The following is a 25427-nucleotide window of genomic DNA, read 5'->3' as shown; positions in this document are numbered from 1 at the left end:
GAGAGAGTGAGAAGCTGAGCAGACACGAGAAAGATAAACGCATTGTGAGAGCAAATATTGACTCTGGTCCAACATCATGCAGAGCCACAGTGAATATAATAAAGATAAATCATCTGTCATGCCACTAGGACACAGAGGGAACCACCCGACTAGAGGCCACGGTGACATCTTTTGCCCTTTCTACTCGCTGCAATACAGAGGTTGGAGTGAAAATCCTCCAGTTTATGTAAACAGAAGCCTACTGTGCATAAACTCTGGGTTGCACCCCTTTGCCATTTAAGGTGCTGAACAAGAGAGTTAGAGTAGGGCAGCAGAGTGGGAGAAGTCTGTGGTCACACACAGTTTATTTTAAGTGTCACGGCCAGATACATTTTTTTTTTTCAGCATTTGAATGTGTGTGGTCAGGGGATCGTGTCTGAGGAAAGAGGGTCTACAAATCTTCAGCACATTATTACAGATGTTTGCACGGCTCATAGCACGAGAGACAGTCTTCATTGTAGCAGACGGGCCGAGAATTTATTTGTGGTGGAAATCCAAAAGGGAAAGTCAGTCAAAACTTTTTTCTATGATTAGTTGTACTGTTTAAAAGGAGCTTACGTTCACAAAAATAAATACCCCAGAATATTTTTTAAAAATGCATGAACTGAAGTGTAAAGCAACTACTAAGCTCTCAAGTTTAACTGCCTCTTTAAACGATAGAGCTCACATTGTACGTTGGAGCTCTTTGTTGTGCTTTATTCTTCAAAAAAAAAAAACAAATGAGGTTCACAGTTCATTCTTGTCCTTGGAAACAGCAGCTGAAAAATCGGTAGCTATTCTGGAGCTTTTGATTATATCACATGAGCTTCAGCAGATGGAGTTTCTAAATGCTAACATCAGCATGCCAGCGTGCTCACAATGACACAGTGATGTTTAGCTGGTATAATATCTTGCTGTTCCTCTCTTCCTCTTTATATTTTTCTCTCACTCATCACTCCTTTCATCCAGTTTCCATGTATATTAGTGTAATGTTTAACATAATTATACCACTTTAGTTTAGCCTGTTAGCATGCTAATGTTTGCTAATTAGCGCTAAACATGAAGTACAGCTGAGGCTGATGGGAATGTCATTAGTTTATTGGTCATCGTATTGGACAAATTAAATTTTTGATTTGATGGTGCTAGATGAAATGTTTAAGGATCACCAAGGTTAATACAATGTATCCTGTCATTTATCAATGTTTGAACCCAATTTGATGGCAATCCATCCAATAGGTTGGTGACCTATTTCTGTAAAAAAAAGAAAAAAGAGGCAGACTTAACACTGCCATCCAAATCAAATCTTTTGTGGGCTGGCTCCCTGAATAAACTTTATGAGATGTACTTCAAAATTCATATTTCTTTATTACATGATCAAAGCAAACGTGTCTACTAGTAAGTGAGCAAATGTGTTGTGGTTTCTTGAACATTTCCACTGTGATTCAGGTTGTCCTCATTTCCTCTGAAGACATCATTCAGATCAGGAATGAGCACAAACAGTATTACACAATTGAACTTATGGGCTTGAACTTTGATACTAATCAGAGAAATATGACGCTGCAGGCATCGTAGTTTTGGCATTGCAAGGCAGGAATGTACACTGTGCCATAGCAGGCATCAGAGTTCTGTAGTATGCGGGCACAAATCCAGCGTCACCTCATTCAGCGAGGCTCATATTTATAGTAGAGATGCTAAATCAGGATTGGCTCCTGACCAGCAATGTCCTCCATTCAGGGCCCAGGAGATGCAGTGAAGTGTCAGTTTCCCCACTGCTAACCTACATTAACTTCAAACACACACTTCAAATATAACAGACTGCAGCAAGGACACTGATATGTAATGTTTGTATGAAATAAAACTATAAATTACAGCAGAAGTTTGCAATGAAACCTTGATCTGACTTGTAGGGTTGGGAACATACATTATTACACAACTTTTGGGGAGATCATAGCCATGATTTGGCACATGTGGGAGTCTGCAATGGACAGTTGGCTCGGATTACTGTGTTGTAATGGTGAGTGAAGTTTGTGCATTTGCATGACATTAAAAAAAAATCACTTTGTGTACATTTTCCAAAATCCAAATGGCTGTCAAGCAAGTATTAGTTTTCTTTTCACCATATCATTATGATCTTCATGGCTTGCCAAGATGTTTGACAACTTTTTTTTTTTCAGATGGGATGGTTTTATTGGCACGCAATCTGCCGTGGCAGTTTATACAGCTTTGCGGTCGCTAGGAAGATTTTGACACTACGACAGCTGCCTCACGGTCTTTGTCCAGGAAAACATCCTCCGCTGTACAGTGTAACTACACCTGCTGCATAACATTATCTCCTCCATCTCAATGCTCGCCTCATCCCTTTGACCACCTCAAGTCTAAGTCTTTTCTTTAGCAAGATGTTTTTAGCTTCTAATTCTATGTCAAAATATTCCCCCTTCATTTCCGTCACAGTACAGCGCTGCTCTGATCATACAGCGTTGGCAGCTGGATTCATTCATTCAGTTCGCCATTTACAACTACTGACACTGCTAAATTTTATTTTCGTCGGCTGATATCTGACAGCAGTGTGAAATTCTTCTTTTCAATCTTTGGTAACATTTTTGTGTATGAAACTCGCCCACAAAATGAGTAGCACAGACATTTTGCTAATGATCAAATCTCACGAATGCGTGCCGCCTCATGAACAAGTGCCATTCATCAGGTTGAAATGAGTCATTTATAACAAGTTTGTGCAGTTAAGACAGTTTGATAAATCCAACTTGGAAAACACTTTTTTTCCCAGAAGTTTACTCATACAAGTAAGAGGTTCTTGCATGAGATCCCTTGTGTCTGCACCTAGTTTACAGAAACTCTGTAAATTCAGAAGAAACCAGGAATGTGACACATTATTGATCACTTGTACTACTTCGTGAAGTTGCCATGTTTTCAATAAGCTCTACTTTGACATGTGATGTTAGCCCACTTTAGTCTAATGGCTGCAAAAAAACAAAAACAAAACCCTGTCTATATTCTGTCTCTGCATACACCACCGGGAGCCATTTCTGGGAACTCCAACACAATACTCACCTCACACAGCTGTCCTGCAAACTCCTGTGGGCATTCGCACACAAAGCCATCCAACAATGTGTGGCATTGGCCTCCATTCTGACACGGTCTGCTGTCACACTTATTCCTCTGGATTTCACAGTGTGTACCCACGAAACCTGGCGAGCACAGGCAGTGGTAACCCCTTGGGCCCTCCTAATAAAGACAAAAAAGAAAGAAAGATGGAGCTGTCAAAGAGTCAAGGTTACCAACAGTCCAGCTGAACTGACTTTTCTAATCACCTTGTCTTACTTGAAAATGAAAACATTCAAACCTTGCATGTTGCTCCATTCTGGCACTGACCATGGCAGCCGTTGATCTCTGAGAAGAGAGCAGACATTATTAAAACATTGAAATTTTCCATAAATGACCTATCCATTAAAAAATGCAATCTACAACATGGTATGTGCTCAGATTAAGTAAGAGTTTGGAAACCAGTGAAGCCAAGAGTGTTAGATAGACCTTGTATAGACTGTAACCGGGCATGCATTGAATCCAGAGAGGAACTGGGCATGCAAGTTCAGTCATGACAGCAGAGGAGGAGCTTCAGTTTACCAAGGCGAGAAAGGAACGGGTTACCACATGCTACACCTATGTGATGTGTCCAGGGAAGTGAGCGGAGGCGTTTGAAAAGTAGCCAGGAAAGGAGTTCGCCAGTGGAGAGACAGAAATTTAAAAGTGACTTTGAGGAAGAAATACTGACTGAAGTCACAGTTTTGTCCAGACCATCCCTTGAAACAGTTGCAGTGATATCCACCAATCAAATTTTTGCAAGACTTAGCGTTCACACAGGGCTTTCCTGTGCACTCATTTGCATCTGTGAAGGTAGGATGTAGAAGAACACAGAGTCCATCAAATGGCACAAACCAAGGAAAGGACAAGAAAGAAAAGTAACCAGAAATCAAATCTTTGAAGTCCCAATAACAGAAAAATTAAAGAAGTGGCAGCATTAGTGATAATGTTTGTAATTTTGAGCTCATTTTGGGGTCAAAAATGTATATATGAACCTTCTCTGGATCATGATCAATTGATGCATGATCTGGACTTAAAACCAGTCATATTTTTCTATAAAACCTTTTTTAGTGAAATGTAACAGAATCAAATCTATTAAATAGTGGATGTGTTTGGTTGCAAAGAGGTGCTCCTCAGATTTTAGTCATAAAAGTCTCCTGTTGCTCTGGAGGAACTTAATCAAAATAACCCTTGTGATGTCACCAGAGTCATCTCTGCTTGGGCTTAGAGTCTCTAAACTTATAACAGAGAGCCTGTTTTACAAACTGGGAGTTTAAAAGATGTGGGTGTTTACCAGGCAGGGAGGGTCTAATGAAAAGATGCTATCGGTTGCATTAAAGTGAAATGTATAATACAGTATTTTTGAAACATACTAGGAGCAATTTATGTCCACCAGCCTGCATCTATTTCAGTTTTTATTCTCTACTCTCTATTCTCTTTACTGTCCCTTTAACCCCTTTTCAAGAGTTAAGCTATGTTATGCTAGGTCATGTTATGTCCAATAAAAAAATATTGAATTAATGCCATTGACTTTTTTTTATGAACTGTATAATTAAAAGTTTGCAGAGCCCCAGGTGACAAATGCTTGTTTTGTCTGACCAACACTCCAAAACCCAAAACATTCATTTACAATACTATAAAACACAGAAAAGCAGCACTTATACACATTTGAGAAGCTAGAACCAGTGAATTTGTGGTATCTTTGATTGTTCAAGTCCAACTGAAATTAAACTGCATACGTATCTGCTCTGTAAATCACTTGTCCTGCGCTCTTCTTTGAGAAAAAAAATCAAAAATGGAGAAATCTATATTATAAATTCTTTGATTTCATGATTATGCCCCCTAGTTTCACATTATTTCGATTCAATTTCAGTTGGACTTGAATGATGGGGCGTTTAGTGATCTGGAGGTCAAGCTGTACACCATATAACCTGCTGTGGATGTTTGTTGCATGTCATACCCTTTTTTCCCCTCTCACACCACATTTGTTGTCTATGTCTGTACTGTAAACTGTCCAATAAAGATTAAAAAATATTTTTTGTCCATCAACTAATCTTTTAATTAATTAAGTTCCACCTAACGCATCTTAAAAAGCCTCAAAGAAACAACAACTGACACAAGACCGTTTGTGTTCTCATCGCTCCTACTCGGATCAAACGAGTGCAAATAGTACAGTTTCACTCAAAAACATTCACCATGGACATCAAAAGTGTTACAACAAAGAAAAGCACTGCTGCTCAAATATTCAGAGGAGGGGGAGGCAGTCCGCAGGGAGTCCTGCTGTGCTGCACTCACACACCTGTCTTCTCTCTGAAACCCAACACTCCACACATACACACCCATCTCCAGGTAAGACAGGAGGCCAATTGCTGTCTGTAAGCTGAGATCTGTTCTGGTAAGATGAAACTGAACTCTTGGGATCTCTTTCCTGCCTTCCCCCCCCCCCCCCACCCTAACACACACACCCCAACTTTGTTTACCGGTCGTAATCCATTTCCTGGCCTCACGCCGGTCACGTCCGCTTGTCAGGATGGGAGCGATATAGAAACGAATGCCACCGCCAGCGACAAACAAACAGCCGGATATAGACACACTAGTAGCTCATAAAGTCATTGAGAAAAAAAAAAAAAGGCAGAGCTGTGGGCAGCTGCCAGCTTGTCCAGGATATTGACAGCTTGTACTCTGGCCATGGGGCTCAGGTTGCTGGTTGCCAATTTTAATCCAAAAATACAGTTATACAGAGCAGTGAGCAATGCTGCCTGTGTCTCAGAGGCCATTTATTTGTTTTAGGAAATGGTACAAACAGGAAAGAACTGGCAGGAGAACAAATCTCCTGGTAGAAATGAAGACTTGTTTGCCAAAAAAAACGAAATCATAAAACAGGAAGTACATTTTTAATAACCTCTGTTGTGATAGGTACGTGATAGCTGTGTGTGTGTGTGTGTGTGTGTTTTCTTGGGCTGAAAACCTGAATCTTACCTATCTGGCAGGTCTTTCCTTCCCACTGAGGAGGGCAAACACACTCGAATCCATCTTCCAGGTCGATACAGGTTCCACCCTGACCACATGGACTGGAGGAACACTCGTCGAAATCTGAGAAAACACACAGGACAACTCACTCTCTGCTTATTTCTAACAGCAAGCCACATTTGAAGAAGTGTTGGGACTTTAATCAGACTTTGGACATTAATAGTGTAGGATGGTCAGTGATGATGAAAGAGGATGAGAAGGAGAAAGCTGAGGTGAGCAATGAGTTTTAACTCCAATGAAGGTTGGTGGCTAATGAATAAGAGTGTTTGATCAGTAAATATCACAGACAAGTGTTCAATAGGAAAGAGAAGAAGAATTCTTTAATGCCAACAAATGAGAGGAGAAAATAAGTGTCTGCAAGGTTAAAGATGCAACTTTAAGGTCAAGCATGATAGTGCTTGTGTATAAAGAAAGACAGAATATTATTCAAATTAGTGCAGCGACTCACTGTTTGCACAAGTCGGACCCTCCCAGCCTGGCGGACACTGGCACTCGAATCCCGTGGGAACTTCGTGGCACGTACCGCCGTTGGCGCAGGGATTGGAAACACAGGCGTGCTCGGCTGATGGAGGGAGGGAGGGGGGGGGTGTGGTTACGCAATGAAGAGTAAAACGTCGCTCAGGTTAAGAGCTGAAATTCTTCACATCTCCTTGTTCTTACAAATTAAGATGATAGGTAAGAATTTCCGATACATTCTTGATGGCGTCTCTTCATATCGGACATGTTTTAATGATTTTCTGTTGCATTTCCATTATTCTACACATCCTCCTAATGCTAGCATGGGTACTTTTATATATCTGCACTAAACATACTGTTATTTGTGTTATCATCAAATTTCTTTGCTGTTCCTCCAAATTCCCCCACAAGAATCACAATCTTAAGGAACCTCGAACCAAGAGAGAAGTGAAGCTAAACAAGGACCATCTTTAATGAACAAAAACATGAATTACCCCCTCCCCCCCAGTGGGTGTCCACTTTGGGGTTCTCGCTCACCTATCTGACAGGTCTTTCCAGAGTAGCCCTGAGGACAGGCGCAGTAGTACTCATCCGGCTCAGTGTTCATGCAAGTTCCTCCGTTGACACAAGGCTGGTGGCGACCACAGTAATTCAGATCTGGAGGAGACCAGGAAGCACACATTTAGAGATGCTAAAATACAAGTGACCAATATCCGGGTATATCGACTTACAGAAGCAGCACTACATTAATCGATTCCTCTTGCCTGAACTATCTGCAACATGCTTCCATCTGCAATAAGGACTTTGACCTCCGCCTCCTAACTTTACTACCCCTGCATCTATGTAGGCATCATGCTCCAAAATATGCAGCTTTCTCTGCCTGTCTACAAATACTGTGATTACTATTTATTGTGTGATACATTATATTGATGTCTCAATATGCAACGTTACTTATCAAGCTGTACCGAACCTTCCTACTGTGGTCATGTGGCCATTAAAAGGTTAAGTAAAGGGATCAATGCATAATTTTTAAAAATCTAATGCTATGAAACTTTATTGATTGCAAGGAGGAAGCTGAGAGTTATATACACTTTAAAACTGAGCAATATCAGCTGCACCACTGTCCTCAGACTTCGCTGGTTTGATCGACCCAGTGAGACAACTCTTTACTGGTTTCAACATTTATCTTGTTGGTGTCGGGAGTTCCAAGGAAGCTTGTCTTTGCTCAGTGTAGAGCACCAGCTGTCAGCTTTAACGGGAAGCATAGTGTTTTCTCAACCACTCTGCTGCACTGGATCATGATAGAGCTTTTACAGTATTTACAGGGTATGGTTAAGTGGTTAGCAATCAGACCAGTCTCTGTTTCAGTTTTAGTTATGGGGTCCTAGCTATGTGAAATTTGGTGTCAGAAGAGACGATTTATTAAAAAAGCCATGGCTGATGATTAAGATAGAAAATTTCAAAAAAAACCCACAATCTACAAATATGCAGTTTAACATGCTAAGAGAAGCATTCTCAGCTTTCCACTATTCTTTCTATATACAAAATAAACTCATCTAAACCCTATTTGATCCCTGCACACCATCCTTAGGCTAAAGGACAGGTCACCCTAAAGGCTGGTAAATAAATGAGCAGGGATCTGTCTCCACTGGGGTTCTTAGGACCCATTCTCATCCCCTGAAGAGCCCTCGGTGACGAAGGGATGAGGGAGGATCGAGTGTCCCTGCTGCTGCTCGGATCACACAGGCAGTAAAACTATCCAGCTGCTCTTCTCCAGTCAGAGAGAATGGGGAGTAAAGACTATTGGGACCTTATATCGAGGTAGATTTTTGTCATGACACATATGAAATCATGTTAACTTTTATGTACTCTTACATATTAATGAATTCTAATTGTCTGTGAGATATAAATTAAGAGAAAGACAAATCATTTGCTTCAATTTCAAGTGTTAAATCAATTTTCAAAGGATTATAAAGCCTAAAATATTCTAAAATCACCTTTGAAAATTAGCTTTTTGTGATAGAAGACAGAGGTATAAACCTTTAAGCTAAATATTCCTCCACTGCAATTTAAAAAAGGTGGAAAAATCTATTTTGAGTTTCAAAACACCTCTATTTCAACTGCCTTCTACATTTTTAAACAGCTCGATAACAGAAAAGTGCTGCAAGCGAGTGACCAGCATCAAGCTACCAACAAACCAATTATAAACCTATTTCTCAATAAGCTAATGACAGAGCAGAACTATTATGAAAGCTTTGTGCATGGTGATTTATTGCTTCCTCAGAAGACACTTGTGTTGCATCTCCACTCTGAGTACATCACTTCATCGTGACTCATGGAATACAGGCAACTGTAGCTAGAGGGTACGTGCAGGATGAGAATGAGGACTGTGCCAGCATCTTGTGTGGGAAGTGATGAAATAAGAAAAAAAAAATAGAACTTTTCCATACCTTTATCACACAGCAGGCCACCCCAGTTCCTCTCACAGTTGCACTGCCAGGGGTTGTCGCAGGTCCCGTGGACGCATCCAGGATAAACCACACATTCATCACAGAATTGGCCCTGCCAGCCGTAGTTACACCTGTCAGACACAGATGCAAAAACATAACCATAAATTATATATACATATATGATCTAAAGCCTTTTATTGCTCTCTGAATATCAACTATATGACTTACAGCAATTATAACACTGAAAACCAAGACTAATCATTTTAAAGATTTTCATATTCTGGAAAAGAAAATTTTGAAATGTCTCTTTTTGAATAAAGCAAAAACTAAATTAATACATTTTTAAAGGATTTTTTTTTTTTAACCCAGGTTGTATTAAAGTGTTTATCAATAACTGAACACAGCCTCATTTTCAATTATGAAAAAGATTCTGCAGCAGCTTTACACTCACCTTAAACATAACTGTATAAACATTCAAAAACAATGATAAATACGTTAATAATAATAATGATCAAATAATAGTAATGAGTTTAAAAATAGGGTGATGGTATGGATGTAGCCAAGAGAAATAAAGTCAATGAAATCTGAAAGAAGAGATCAGAGATGCACTCTTCTTGGCTGATTCTGAGGTAACTGTATTCTGTTTAAAGTTACAGAAAAGAAAGATGTAATCAGATTACCAATACATTTAATAAAAATGGGGATTAGTAGCAGGGTTACAATTTTAAAATACATTTTAAAATAAAGAACGATATACTACTTTGCACTGTTAAAGTCCCAAATGTAAGCAGAGCAGGAATGAGAGGGTAAAATAACTCACTGATCCATGATGGTGTGAGTAGAGGATGATACCACATGGTATGCGCAGGTGTGCACAGCAGGTGCACGTACACACACTTCACACACACACACACTGAACTTACGTTGGGAGAGCAGGCAGGGACGAAGACAGTCAAAGAGAGTTTGAGTATATGAGAGCTTGTAGCGCACATAACTGCTCTACCCCAAGATGACTGTGTGTGCGTAACGTGCCCAGAGCCGACAGTGTGTCACTGGTCGCCGAGCACTACTTTAATATTGTGATACTTGGATTAGGTTACTGACTATACTTTTTAACAGGTAATTAGCAATTGTACTTTGTATTAAAGTAACCCTCCCAACCCTGTATATAGGCTACTTTGGGCTGGACCGACTCATCATCTGTCCCATCTTGAGCAGACCCGGGTGTAGATGTGTTCAAGCTGCCGTCTGAGCGCTGTCTGTTGGTGGTGGTGATGATGGTGTGCGACATGTTGCCGGTAAATAAAATGGGTAAATTAATGTTTAAACAAGTTAAAAACTGCAGCACATGTGCTGCAACGTTAGCAGTCGATGGCAAGTCTCTGCTGCAGTTCATACCATTTAGTTTTAGCGTGTGTGTGTGTGTATGTGTGTGTGTATGTGGGACTGTGATGTTACTGTCTGTGCCGCTGAGAGCGTAACGTGAACCATCATACGGCACGTGTGTAAATCTGAGCCGGTTTGGAGCTGGTCATCGGTCATGGCCGATCAGCTGAAAAAAGGACGTTTTTGATCAATAGCCGATCAATCGGTGCATCTCTAGAAGGGATAATCTGTGACTTTCTTTACATCAGTGACAACATACAAACATGTCTGACTAGCCTGTGAGTTCCCCATTTTCTGAGAGTGTATTATCCTGGTTTTTGAAGGTCTAAATCGCTGTGTTTAAGCCGAGCAACAGGCCGCCACTAAACAGCAAGTTTCTCAAATATTGAAGCCACCACTAAATTAGTTTTATGCATGATAATAAATCATGATAATATAATTCTGAAAAAGTCTGTGGGAGGTTCTGTAGAATTTCAGAGGACATGCACAAGCTCTTGATTTAGGATTCAAACCACTAATCTGCAGGGGCTTCTAAAAGGTGCAAAAGGGACAAACAGCGTTGCACTCGAGGCTGAAGCCCTCAGATACAACCTGCCCAGCAGTGGAAATAAACCTAATACTGTATCTGCTCTTGCGTCAACCTGTCCCAAGGCCTTCTGCCAACTAATCTTAGGAGGGTGACATTCCAGGGCAGGAGGGGTTAAGAATACTTCCAGCAGCTCCCGTGCTCGGGTTAGAGTCTGGAGCTGGGGGGGTGGTTGTGGGGTGTGTGTGTGGGGGGGCTACAAGGGTGGCACGGTGGTTCTGCGAGCGAGTGGCTGGAGACAACTGTGTGTATACAGAGTATACGTGCACACGCCTGCAGCTTCATGACAGCACTCGGCTGTTTCCAAGGCTGTGGTGTCGTCGAGCCAGCTGTCTTGTCAATTGACTGCTATTTTGAGCCGGTGCTCTCCTGCAGACGGCACCGCTGCCTCTCCAAGAGACGAGGCCTTTGAAAATCTCTGCCATTCTCAGGCTCGGAGGGGTGGGGGGGTGGGGTGGGGGGGGTGGGGGGGGTTGTGGAGGGGGGTTGAATACTTGCCATGTTTCTTCCACTGTATATGATTAGCTTCAGAGGGTCTGACAGCAATGAAGCAATAACACTAACAGAACTTTGGCAAGCAGACTCAGCCACAGCTTCTTAAGCTTGAAGGTATCAAAAGACTCATTCTGCTGTTCGTTCTTCGGTCATATTGATACCATGCTAACTCATCAATCCCTTACGGGTGTGGGCGTGAATTGGATTACAAAATCATCGCACTTGGACATGTCAAAAGGTTGCAAAACATTCGGAGTGGTGGTGAAAAAAATGTGTTACAGTGCTTACCCAAGTGATTCTTGGGACACGGCAAGCCTCTAACAAATATGTCAGAACAAGCCTAATGTGTGCAAATAAAAAATCCCTCAATGCGGCAGCGTAACAACAGGCATGTACCAGCTTTTGTGTTTTTCAAAAGCCTGTGGCAAACGGGGCAAAGCTTTGCAAAGCCCATAAAACTGATGAAATAAAGGGAATGAAAGGGCATGAGATCGTGAGGGATTTAATGGGAGCTTTCTGTGACCTGAGGCTTCATTAAATTCATGCCTCTGCAGGAAGATTCTTTACTGCTGCTTTTCTATTCATGTCACTTTTCCTGTTGACTGGGACTTGACATTTCATAAGAATGAGACGCTTCCCTCTGTTGACTGTCTGCTCGCTGGAATAAGGATGCAGCCCGCTGATCAAGTCACCCACAACAAAAATGCGAAGCAGTTTCCTAAAACTGGTCATCCCCTATTATTCTTCGGCCAAATGCTTCCCTAATAATGGGAGGCAAGTGTCTCTTTTCATCCGGCAGGTGGGAGGGGGGTTTACAAATGACGACGGGATGTGCCACATCCTGGAAACGCGGACCTATGGGGCCATTCTACGTCACTTTATCTAACTGTCATTTCCACTTTGGGAAATGTACATAACACAGTGGGATATTCATTTCCTCTCCTGCCCCCTGCCCTTCAAGGAGGACTGCATTGCGGATGGGAAGGGGATATGACAATTCCCAGCACGTTTACAGTGGTCAAATTCACACACGCCGACAACTCCCTTTCTTCGGCCCGATTGGCAGAGAGCTGATGAGATGCTTGGTATTCTGTGGAGGATTTCGGGCGGCTAAAAATACAAGAAGGCAGGCGCGCCATTGCCCTTTTCTTCTAAACCGAGATGGAGATGCCCGCGAGGGAAGTAAAAGGCTGACACAATAAACAACGGGCTTCGATTTTGAAGGTGCCTCCATTTGGCATCTAACATCCATCATTCTTTCACACTTTAAGCTTCTCTTTTGGTCTAATCTGGAATAAATGAAACACCAGTTGTTCCAGAAAAACACCTTTCTATTGAAAACAGACCTTGTCAAAAAAAAAAAAAAAAAAAACGGAACTGCATGTACAATGTTACAGTGACCTAAAAACACAAAGCAGCGGTTTCTCTGCCTAGACATTCCAGCAGATTCAAAGAAATAAAAGATCCTGAAGATATAATCTCTAAACGATCACATGTCTGTACATTAAAAAAGGACTGTTTAAAATAATCTTACTTGCATTCCCCTGGGACAGAGCAGCTGCCATGTAACAGGTTGCAGCCTTGCTTGCAGATCGCTGAAAAAAAGAGGACAAAAAAAAAGAAGACAGTTTAAAAAAGGTGATATTTTGATTCATATAAGAGACATGCATCATTATATTTCCTCCCGTTCAAACATATTATTCTTTCAAAAAAAACAGCCAGACAGAGAGAAGCGGGGGGATAAGAAAGACGACGACATGGAGATGTGGGAGGAGGAGGAGGAGAAGCTCGTTTGTTTGCCATCTTTCTAACAAGTGCAACAAGACGTGAGAATTCATGGCACCCTGACCAGGGTTGGGGGGGGGGGGGGTGAGGAAGGGACAACTTTATAGCCTGCATGTACAACACTACCCCCCTCTTAAAAACAACCCAGCCCCTCTCCTCGCCCCTCCTCTTTTCACCCTTCGTCTTCTAAGGTCAGTTGGGTGATTTATTGAGGCCCCCCACTCTCTCCAACACCACCCACAAACACGACCCCTAACACCGCTACCTTTTCACATATGCAGGCGATACACACTGTGTTACCACCGTGCTTTACTATTGGACTGAATGACTGGATTTACTGGATAGAAGTTATGGTGAATTAATGACTGTTTTTCCAGTCCAAAATTCAATCTGTCAAGTCCCCCTCCACTCAAAAATATGATTTTGTTTTGCTTGTTTGGATGTTTGAGTTTCACTTTCAGAATGATTCATCTGCACATTTTGACACTGGAGGGCTGTTTTCACATTTTAGGGGTGGGCCTATGAACAGGATTTGTGACATCACAACTAGTCTGGAAGCCAATCCCGGTCCAGTACACAACTTACACGAGTGTGATGTGGAGACATGAAGCCTCAAGTGCACGTAGACTGAGAACTACAGTGAAGTAGGGGGCAACAAAATTTGCATATTCATAGATTCTGGATTTTTAATGAGGGAGAAGGGGGATAAAAACCCTATCAGGCACACACTACAGTTTTTTTTATATCTTAATACATGTCTGGAGGGGATCTTTAATACTTTTTATGATGGCAAAATGATTAATACCAAACCAGAAATTGTTCAAATGTAAATAATGTATCCAAAATGCAAATTAGCATGTCAGTTACAAAGCTAGTGAGCTAGTTTACGAGCTAACTAGCTAGGAAGATTACTGAAATGTAAATAATGTATGAAAAACACAGTTTAATTAGCAAACTGACTACCAACCAGTTTTCTGCTACTCATTAAAAGACCCTCCTCTTTTCACCAGTTGTATATGGCTCATAACATCTGTAGGCTGTGGCAGATTAGCCTGTAGCTAACTTAGTCATAGGATGTGGAAAGCTTACGCATAGCCACTTGGCACTCTTACAAAGGCTTGGAGGACTGAGTGTAGGTAATATGATATCACATTTCTTTCTTTATTAAGTCATTACTATAATTATAGAGTCTAGAATATTCGCAGGAAAGCTAGCAGCTCACCTGTCCTGCAGTTGTCTCCCATCCAGCCCTCCAGGCAAACCTGCGCCCCGGACTGCTCACACCGATAGTGGCCAAAGTAATCATCACGAGGAACACAAAGCTTGTTGCACTTGTTGCTGTAGTAGTTATCGTCACATCGCACCCGGATACGATAGATGAGGCGAGCCACGGGCCCGTCGTGCGGGATGGTCTGCCAGTGGTCACCGGGGTTGATCATACCAGTGTGAATGCTGCGTTCGATTAGCAGCTCCTCTTCATCTGAAACGAAAGCAAGATGAAGACAAATCAGTCACATCAGCTGCAAAACTGACAACACAAAGAGAAGATGGACATTTAAAATATCCCCTCCGCACTACTTCAACCTATGTCTCAGCTCTTTGTTTACAATGCACAGAAAACTAGTATTAGAGTAACCCCACTTCATTTCATGCAGGACATTTTATTTAATGAGTGTGTATTGTTCAGGCTGTTGTCTGCTACTAGCAAGATGAATCAGGATTTGGGTGTCTTACCACCTCGGCAGCGCTCAGAGCCCAATACACAAGCTGTGAGAGTTAATATTGCATTGCTGCAAAATACAGTGAGTCTTTGACTGCAGTGCAACCGTCCAGAGCAGCAAAGATTAGTCAGTTAATCGATTAGTCATTGATAGGAAATTAATCTACAACTATTTTGATAATAGATGAATCATTTTAGTAATTTTTCAAAGCAGAAATGACAAATATTTGCTTGTTTCAGCTTCTCAAATGCAATGGTTTCATGCTTTTCTTTGTCATACATGATATTAAACTGAATATCTTTAGGTTTTGGACTGTTGGTCGGACAAAACAAGACATCTGAAGACGTAACCTTTGACCCTGGAAAATTCTAACGTAATTTTTATATTTTATAGAGGCAGATTAAATTGACAATGAAAATAATCGTTAGTTGCAGCCCTACGTTCGTCTTTCCCAAAGTTCTAAATCAATTAGCCTAAGTCAAACATAACTCAACTCATTAGGCAGCCATCAGCTGTGGCATTTCGTACGGTGTTATTTGAAACACCGACGGCAGACAATGATGTGGAATCTCCTTTATTCAGCGCCCTCAATGGAAGAAAAAGCAGTGCATTCTTATTCAGCAGACAGCCAGACTTTGATATCACGTTGTGTGTGTGTGTGTGTGTGTGTGTGTGTGTGTGTGTGTGTGTGTGTGTGTGCGCGTGCGTGTGAGCAAAGCACTCACTGAATTTTAAGTATGCAATTGAAATTCATTGTCTGCAAATTGATCCATTTTCTGGTGATGGCATAAAATGCCACTGCCTCCGAGCTCTCTGCATGTGCGTTGTGATGAAGCGCTTGTGTTGTTGAGGTTGCTACTATTTAGCCTCTAGCACGCCAACACTCACATTAAACATTGTTTGCCTCTGTGGGGCTCACTACAGCGTCAGCTTCCAGAAAGAAAGCAATCTTTATCACAGTGGGATCGAAGCTGGCAAACAATCTCTGTGGAAATAGGGGGTCTGCAATTTCCTTTTCTCCATGGCTTTGGGCTGCAATGCACCATAGACATTTAGAAGTGAGCAAGCAGGGACACACACACCTTCCTCTGCTGGGGACTGACACAATGTCAGACAGAATTAAGCAACAATAACAGAAATAACCCCCGGCAGTTGCCAGATAGAGAACAATGGGCTCCGGGCCCAAGCTGGGCTCTGCTACCTCAGTGTCTAAACACTGAGCCCGGCCGCCCAGTCCACTCCACTTCCTGCTCGATAAACACAAGGAAAACAGCCGGCTGCCTTTCCTGAGGACACAAGGGGGAAGGGAAGAGAGGCACACTGGAGGATGTGACGCTGGAGGAGAGGAATCTCACTGACAGACCAACACACTGGTAGGCTCTTACGTAGGACAAGACATGATGAAGCTGCTGCTGACTCAGGCCAGACAACAAGTTCAACTCTATAATGACTTGCAGGACCGTCATGTATTTCAGGTTTTTATTTAGAGCGTTCTTTTTCGTGCTGTGCCCTTTATCGATTCTAGACTGAGAATTTTTCCACCACCGTCATTGCTTAATATAAATTTTTCTTCATTCATTTAATGAGTAACAAGGGTAAACGCATGAATGCCAGAAACAAACACTAATGATGTAGAAGCTGTAGGATGGAGGACAGAATTATGGCTGCAGTCAATCGTTTAATATCAATTAACCTGCAGATTATTTTCTCGATTGATGAAGTTGACATATTTAAATTGCTTGTCTTTTCTCCAACCAAAAGTCTAAATCTCAGATACTCAGTTTACTATTGTAAAAGTCAGCAAAATTTAACATTTCAGAAGCTGGAACCTGTGAGTTTGTTGGCATTTTTGCTTAAAAACATGACTTCAACAATTAATTACTATTAAGATTTTTCTGTTCAAAAAATAACCTCATGATAGACAACAATAGGGTTGCAACTAATGACTATTTTCTCATAATTAATGATTAAGTCTATAAAACATCAAAAAACTGAAAAATGCAGTTTATGACAATCTTCAATTGTCTTATTTTGTCTGACCAACAGTCCAAAATCCAAAAATCTCGCTATAATCTTGCTATAATGGAGGACCCAGAAATGCAGAAAACTCCTACATTTGAGAACCTGGAACCATCAAATAGTTGATATTTTTTATAAAAAATTAAACAGTTAATCAATTATGCAAGTAGCTGTTGATCAGTTTTCGGTTAATCGACTAATCGTTGCAGCTCTTGACAACAGTGTCAACATGTCCATAGCACACATATACATAATATCAATACAAAACAGAAACAGCTACATGTCTACCAACCTCCACCTTCTGCCCTGCAGACAAGTACCTTTCTGTCAAGGTATCTGATGGTACTTCTACAGAAGCCACGACTGTAACATTGTTCTAAACTTCTCAAATTAAAAAGCACATGCAGGTTTTTCAGAATAGGCTCAATATTTAAAAAACACCAGGATGAGACAGAATGTGATCATGCTCAGTCTCCGTACTAATGACACAGTCAGAAATTTTGATTTGTATGAATTTAACTACCGGAAATTGGTGGACATCCAACCTACAGTTGTTCCAGATACTTAACCAAACACGACACACACATCAGTAAGGTTGTCAGTCTTCAACGAGAAAATATATCCGAGTGTTGTCTGTGTGACAGTGAGATGAAATGCCATGTCTACAATGCGACCGAGGGAAACATAAAGCCACGGAGCAGGCAGCTCTCTCCCTTAATCCTACAGAAGCTCTAACAGCGAATCTACACTACTATCACATTTACATAACATCTAAATAACTCAAATCCAGTGGCTCAGCTTTTTTCAGCCAAATCAGCATCTCAGCTGTATTTCAGTGACTGATGCTGTAAAGACACTGATGCCATGTTCAGACAAATGCTGTTCAGTAACATGATGTGCACAACTTTGTTCAAGTTAACTCTGATAAGTTGGTCTATCTACAGTATGTTCTTCACACAATCTTGGAAACCCAACTCTTCAAAGAAGTTATTAGCAAGCATGCAGGGCTTGAGTGAACCTCCTGTCATCCTGTCAAGAGTTGGGAAAAAAAAAAAAAAAAAAAGGACAAATGCGCAAAAAATGAACAGCCCGTTAGCATGTTAGCCTGTATGTGTGTTTGTTTCTGGTAAGTTAGTTATTATTTAATAATTGAATTTTTTTTTCCCACACCAACAACCCCCCCCCCCCCTCACAACAACCCCCCTATGACCTCACAGGAGTTTGCCACTACAAGCAGACTCCTTTGTGATCTTCCACGGAGGTTGAAAGGAGCATTTGTTCCAGACGTTTGTGTTTCTTGAACCCATGACATTAAGGATGAAGTCAGCTGATGTCTGTGAGCTAACAGCAGGCTCGATTCAGCTTTTGAACAGTATGCAACACAAACCTGCTTGGGCTTCAAAAAAAAAAAAAAAAAAAATCAGTTTTATCTACATTTTGGTATAACATTCTCTTCGATATATAAATCCATCTGTAAGTGCTGAAAATGTGTTTATGTCTGGCATCCTTAGACCAAAAACACAAACATAATTTGCTTCTTTGTAGCAATTTGGCCGGCACTAAAGTGTTAGTAGCTGGCAGGAAATCAATTGGACGGTTTCTCAAGCAGCATTTACTGCAGGCCTTACATCCATCAGAAACACCGGAACTAATCACTGTAAATGTACACAATTACTGGAGGCCCACATGCAGAAACTGGAGACTACACAGGGCATGAAACAGTCTAATCAAAGAGCTATGATGTCAAAATCTATTTATTCCCCATTGTCTGCATACATGAGTGGAAGTGCGTTTGATGTTATGGACAAAACAGGATGTAATGACCTCATATAAATAAAAGGCACAAGTTTAGACAAGAGAGGACAGTTTGGTTCAGCATCAGAAATACTTTTCATGCACATGCTTCCAAGCATAGAAAGGTATTAGAGACTCGTGAAAAATGCCACTGTCTCTAGATCAAAGCTACGTCCACACATACAGATATTATAGTCCTCAATGGGTCCTCTTCCTCCCAGACTGCGCTACTGCTCAGACGGGAAAAAGGGGTTGTACAGGAGTCCACACAGCGGACATAACCAAAGGAAAACAGGATACAGCTGGTCAGCACTGACCGCCAGAGCCGACATAGCTGAGAAGAACCAACACTTGCATTCTATATGAGGCGTCTTGGGAGGCTAAAATGTACAGTACACCTTGTTTTCAACCTGCTATGATTTAAAGCAGAAATTATTAAGTTTCCACTCGCGACACAAAACGTAAAATATGCTCGTGAATGTGTCTTGACGTACTTTAAACCTGACCAGAAATGTAGAAATCTTACTGAAAACCTGTTTAACCGCCACCCTCATTCACTTCTAGTAGCAGATTATGGAAGCCACAGCATTCAGATGTATATAAGGTTTAGACTTACTGTTACGTGTGGCGTTGTCCCAGTCCCAGGCCTCTACAATTAGCGTGTACATCCGCTGGAGAAAGAGGAAAAAAGGAATGTCAAAATGAGTCAGGTGGCATTTCGGAGAGAATAGCATCTCTTTCCTTTATGTAGAGGCTGTAGAGTTTGTTCATTTCTTCCAGGTAGGCCGAAATGAGAGAGTTAGCATTCTGGAAAACACACGACAATACTGCTGATGGATTCTGGCTAATATCATCCAGATAACTGTGTCTGAAGCATATGTGACACTTCAGCTGTAGGTGGAATGAACAGTTGTGTTCATATGCTGCTACAAGGCAATGTTACAGCAAACTTTCCCCCCAAAAAAACATTTGAGGAAACACAATCAGAAAAGTGTTTTTTTGTAATCAAAAATCAAGATATTTCCAGTAAATGACGTCTGAAGTTCTCCTACTGCTTTAGAGAACTTTTAATAGTACACCTGCTGTACTATCAAAAGTTCTCCAATTAAACTTCCTCTTTCTTTTTCTGAGTATTGTTATTAATAACAGCTCAGCTGCATTCTAACATTTCCATTTGACATGAGCTTGGTTATGTTAGAGAAACTCAATAAGTTGGCCTTGCATTGGCCTGGATGTCAAAAAGAATAGATACCATTTGTAAATATTAAAATATTACAATGTCCAAATGACAAAAAGCAAATACCAGACTAAATTTGTTTGAAATTGGCAGCATCTCAAATCATCATCACTAATGAGCTCATGACGTCTTTGTCTACTCTGTTACAAAGGAGGAACAATTTATAGAGGGCCTTTGTCCTTTTGTTCCTAAATTCACTGAGAAGTAAACAAATAATTGCAATGTGTTTATAGTACAGACAGGATAATAGGGTTAATTTTAGCCATAGTCATGCAAGTCTTCTACAAACACCAGCTTATACACATGCGTGCACACACACATACACAAAAGATGATGCAACAATCGATTTCATTGCTACAACTGAGTCTCGTTTGCGACTTGGCCTTGTTACCCGGAGGTGCGCTTGAGTTACACTGCCAATGAAACCCAATGATTCAGAGATGACAGAACACCATTGGGTAAGTACAACTGTGGGAAGAAGCCAAGAGAAGCTGCAGGATTGAGATGTAGAGAGGGAAGGACACGCGGCGAGTAGTAATTCAAACCGGCCTGAGCCAACTACCCCTCTGTCCAGAATGCAATGTAGTAGTATGAACCTCCGTGCACCCCTGCTGGCCTTAGAGCAGTGCTGGACGAGTTACCTTAAGAAATGTAATCACTCGCACATCACAAATTACTAATTTAAAAAGTAATCACATTACCGTGACACGTCTAACAGCTCAAAATTCCTGCTAACCAATGCTGGTGCCGTCTTGGAAGTCACCTGAGGAACAGGCCACACCTGACTGAATTATAGCAGTCACCCTAGAAGAAGCACTGCTGGACACAACATAGTCATGACCTAAACACAGGTTCATTTGAAAAGGTAATAAACTAATCAACATCAAAAACAGCTAACTCTACTGTTAGCTCTACTGGTAGCGGCTGCTACCCATGAAACCTTGGAAACTGTGTTCATAACATCAATGATATGGTGGTGGCCAGTTGATAAAATGCTATGTTGCCCGTAATAGATTATGATTCTTAATCCTTGTTCCATTGTTCTTTCACTTTATCTACCAACTCAAGGACTCCGTGTTGCTTGAAACCCATTTTGGTTTACCTGTTGTCTCGACTATAAAACAATTTAAGCCTTCCTCTGACAAAATCAATACATAAAACAGATCGAAATGATGTTAAGGCAGGTTGTTTTCCACCGTGTTTTCAAGGAAAAAAAAGGATGAGCAGGTATGATGTCCATTAAGAAGGTCACTTTGCCAATATTAGCAGTGGGAGATGAACTCTGCCTGGCTTTGTCCTTGGTTGTCAGACAGTGAGGTAAATCAGCGGCTAAGGGGATTAGCTTGTTTCACAACAAGTTATGCTTTACAGTCGACCACTGAAGACATCATGCAATGGATTTATCATTGTCTCGTGTCCATTACATCGAAACCTTGTGTTTCTTTTAAAAGTCGCTAACACGTGTACAATGAATTCAAACAGATGAAGGAAAAAGATGAGTGAAAGCAACATCTTCAATCTTCATCATATCTATCAAAGAAAATTCAGCATAGTTTCCCACAGACTTTTACTCCTCAGATGGACAATATGTGTATGATACCTGTTGTTTACATGAAGTCAACAGTACAGGTTTTACAAATAAAATAGAACAATATGTCCAAAACTGTATTAAACATCATTATATACCAGCAGCATTGCATTCATGAATGATTATTCAATTAGTCAAAAAAAAACTATTGAAAACTATTTTCATAATCAGTTAATCATTTAAGTCATGTATCAATCAATAAAACCAAACCTTCTCTGCTTTCACCTTCTCCTCCTGCTTTTGTCTATTGATTAATCAGCTGATTGCGTTCTTGAGTAATAGGTTAGTCGTTTTTTTTACCATTTTCTTTTACAGACCAAACAAATATATTCTATTTATTATCATAAAGACGACAAAAACTAGCAGATAAATAAATTTGCAGAGCTGGAGTGAGTGATTTTTGACATTTTTGCCAGAGAAAGACAAAATAATAAACTGATTATCAAAACTGAACTGACTAATTGATTCACTGACTAAATGTTTCAGCTCTGTTTGTTGTTTTTTGTTATATTTATTTGTGAGACAAAACAAGCAGCCTGACAACGTCCCACTTTGGGAAAATATGATTTTTTAGAAATATTTTCTTACATTACAAAGGCTCAAGAATTTATCAGTACAATAAACAGATCAATCAGTAATGCAAACAATCATTAGCTTACCAAGGATGTTCAGCCTGAATCAGGAGAGCTGATGATGCAATTTCATCATGACATCAAACACAACTATTCTTATTTTATTTACAGAAAAAAAACGGATATTTGAATGTAACTATTACATTTACCAATTTAAGTCACATTGTTTGACACTTTGTGGATGGTGGGATGGTTACTAAAACACTGAACGGTTGCTTGTAATTGTTAGCAATGATGTAGCAAAAAACCCTCTGCACAGCTGACATTGGTTTGAGTAAACATGAACACACACACACACACACACACACACACACACACACAGATGGAAACTAACCAAGCTAACCAGCATCACAGGAGTAATCTAGCTGGTGTGCTGCAGGGCAAACTGCTAGGCAACCAGCTGACCTAAATAGCACTCATTACGTCACCACCAGTGACAGTTGTAGTAGCCACAGTGTGACTGCTGTGACCTCTACAGTAATGTCATTGATAGGACATCAACCCCGAGGGGTGAGTTAGAAAAAAAAAGCTTAAGGTGAGTATTCGAGGGACTTGTAGTTGGTCGACTGACGTAGGAAAGAGAAATCACAGGGAGGGGGATTGTAAAATGTGTGTGCAAGTCTGTGTGTGTCTGTACGGGTGTGTGTGTGTGTGTGTGTGTGTGTCAGTCAGTCTGTGTTGTTGATCTGGAGGACCAACAAGCTGGTAGGCTGGTTGCTGCTGGGCTGTGGGATTAAGTAGGCTTGTCTGGCTGTGGGTGGTGGCGGGAGGAAGGGGAGGGGAGTGTTATTGTGGAAGACCACGGGTGACAAGAGAAGAGGATGGAAGATGACGGGAGAGGGGTGAGCTAAAGGGCTGGGGTCGGAGTTTGGACACGGGGGTACAGCTGCATGAGCTGCTGGGCAAGTCAAGATGGTTGAGAAGAAACGCCGTAGTTACAGGAGAGGTGCAGGAAGAAGAGGAGAGTCTGGGGGTTTTTGGTGAGGTAAGGTAGTCCACGGGCGATGCTCGTGCTGCTGTTGCTGGAAGCTCTGCCAACCCGTCCGACTGCAGACGCACAACAGATGCGGCCTCAAAGATGGATTATTTGACATGAACGTGGATCATCCCACGACATGTAGCTCGGCTTCTGACCTTTCTACCCATCCCCCCTCCCCCCACTACAAAAGGGTGGGCTGGCTGCCCCAGTCTGAGCATGTGGGTGGGTGTGTGCGTATGCCGATGCATACAAGAGGAACTATGAGTGGCAATGCATGCATTAGTGACAGGAGATCTTCGGTGATGCCGCCCTGGTTCACGAGACTATGCAAGTGTTCACTTATTGGACAGAAAACTCTTCATTGGACAGAATCAGAAGATCAAAGAAAGAACAGGTGGCCGTGTTGTGACCTGAGCCTTTTGGGTTTCCCTGAAATCCAGACCTGCTTGCATGCCTGCATGTTGTAAACGTTTCAGTAAATAGTCCCCTGAGTCAGTGTGTGTCGGGGTTGAGCAAAGCCACGGACTAGTCTGGTTTCCCACAGACCATCCCAGTCTGTGATTAGCTGGATTAAGTGACAGCTGCCCAAATGGTTGGAACAAGATAGATGGATGGGCAGGGGGATAAAGGGGAGGAGTGGGGGAGGGAAGGGGGAAAGGCTACTGAACAAAGACCCTTGTCCCAACACCGTAACTCACCCCCATCCCAATCAAAACCATTGTCCATGAAGAGACACAGTCAGCACGAGGACAATTAGTGTCAGCATGTGTGCTACTGAGCCTGGGCAGGACTGTTGCATGGGTGAAGTCAAAAAAAAAAAAAAAAAAAAAAAAAAAAAAGCTGCCAGTGGTTCTCGCACAAGTCCTGATCATCCATTCAACTATAAAAATTTCCTTATTTCAATAACTTGCCATTTTTCTCAACTCAAAAACACACATATAACCCACGTATGACTGTGTAAGATAGTTCATCCGAGACCATGAAGCATCCGCTGTCAGTCAAATCTCCAAAACCCTACCCGGCCCTTCCCCTAATGGATTAGAGGATTTACTCAGAGAAATCCTAGTTTTCAAGTCAAGAAGGGGGGCATGGTGAAAAAAAAAAAAAAACGATGTTTATGTGTCATCTACTCAGTGAATCTGTATTTGTTTGAAATGATGTAACACTCTGTTGCCATCTTTGCATTGCATGACATTAAATAAAAGGACTTTCCTTGAATCCAGGTAGAATCATTTAAACTCATTATAATGGGCCCTACTCATGAAGGCAGAGGATGTGGTAGTGATGTCTGGGGAGAGCCACAGGTGTAGGTTCCCACGCCAGATGAGGGCTGGATGGGTGAGTGGAAGGTGGTCATTTAAATAAAAAGGAACAGGGAACACAGAGAGGTGGTAGTGGGAAGTGGAAGCCAGGGCAGGTTGGGGTCACTAAGCATGGGATCTGCACGCTTCTTTTTCAAAAGAGGGGTCAGCCCTCTGCATTTGGGGTGATGTGCGTGTTTGCATTCGAAGAATACCAAGAATGTGAGATCCAGGCCTGGTGTGTAATCCCATGTGAGATCCCAGTTCGGATCTCAAATGTTGATTGAGCTTTGAGAATTATTACAAGTGGCTGGTTTCTCTTGCCTTTCATGCAACAAATTCCAATGTGTACTCCCTATAAAAAAACCCTCTGTAACCTCAAGCTATTTCTGTTTCCCATGTCATTGGGAGGTGACCTGAATGCCCACCTCCCTGTTCCCAGCTCCTCCACGGAGAGTTCCACTGACATCTCCTGATTTATTGCCTTCTGATGGGACATGAGGTCGTTACGATTCATCCCGTGGCCAGTAATCGCTGCATGTAATCTTCATTAATCTGTGATGTCAATCCCAGCTTTTGGTTTTACTAGGGCTGAGTCTACACTATTCCAGCAAGGGCACTGAGATACACGGTCTCTGTTGAATAGGAAGGCCAATGGACACAAAAGCATGTGATGTATTTTGGTCTTAGAAACTAGTTGTGAAAATATGGATGGATAACAGTGATCCTTATTGGCCTTACATGGATAAAAGCCACCTGAACATGGAGGAATAATGCAATGAAAATAGCCCTATAAAATTATGTTCATCGACTCTGTTGCATCTTCTATTCTAATTAGTCATTAAGACTAACTG

The 25427-nt window shown here is 41.5% G+C and overlaps 1 protein-coding gene across 2 annotated transcripts in view; it reads right to left on the bottom strand.

Annotated features, from left to right (window-relative positions):
- The window catches only part of jag2b (jagged canonical Notch ligand 2b), a 52353-nt gene that overhangs the window by 11653 nt on the left and 15273 nt on the right, over window positions 1-25427 (bottom strand). Inside the window, exons 3-12 of one of the 2 annotated variants that reach the window (XM_042390698.1) lie at window positions 19453-19507; window positions 14525-14782; window positions 13052-13112; window positions 9051-9181; window positions 7138-7257; window positions 6593-6706; window positions 6094-6207; window positions 3806-3919; window positions 3377-3423; window positions 3085-3258 (exon numbers count right to left, since the gene is read on the bottom strand). In XM_042390698.1, coding sequence (XP_042246632.1) covers window positions 3085-3258; window positions 3377-3423; window positions 3806-3919; window positions 6094-6207; window positions 6593-6706; window positions 7138-7257; window positions 9051-9181; window positions 13052-13112; window positions 14525-14782; window positions 19453-19507 — 1188 coding nt within the window. The remainder of the gene's footprint in view (window positions 1-3084; window positions 3259-3376; window positions 3424-3805; window positions 3920-6093; window positions 6208-6592; window positions 6707-7137; window positions 7258-9050; window positions 9182-13051; window positions 13113-14524; window positions 14783-19452; window positions 19508-25427) is intronic. The other variant, XM_042390699.1, reaches the window with a different exon arrangement.

The sequence above is a fragment of the Thunnus maccoyii genome, chromosome 17, assembly GCF_910596095.1.
Source record: "Thunnus maccoyii chromosome 17, fThuMac1.1, whole genome shotgun sequence".
NCBI lineage: Eukaryota > Metazoa > Chordata > Actinopteri > Scombriformes > Scombridae > Thunnus > Thunnus maccoyii.
Note: the sequence above shows the minus strand (reverse complement) of the source record. Positions and strands in the feature narration are given on the sequence as shown.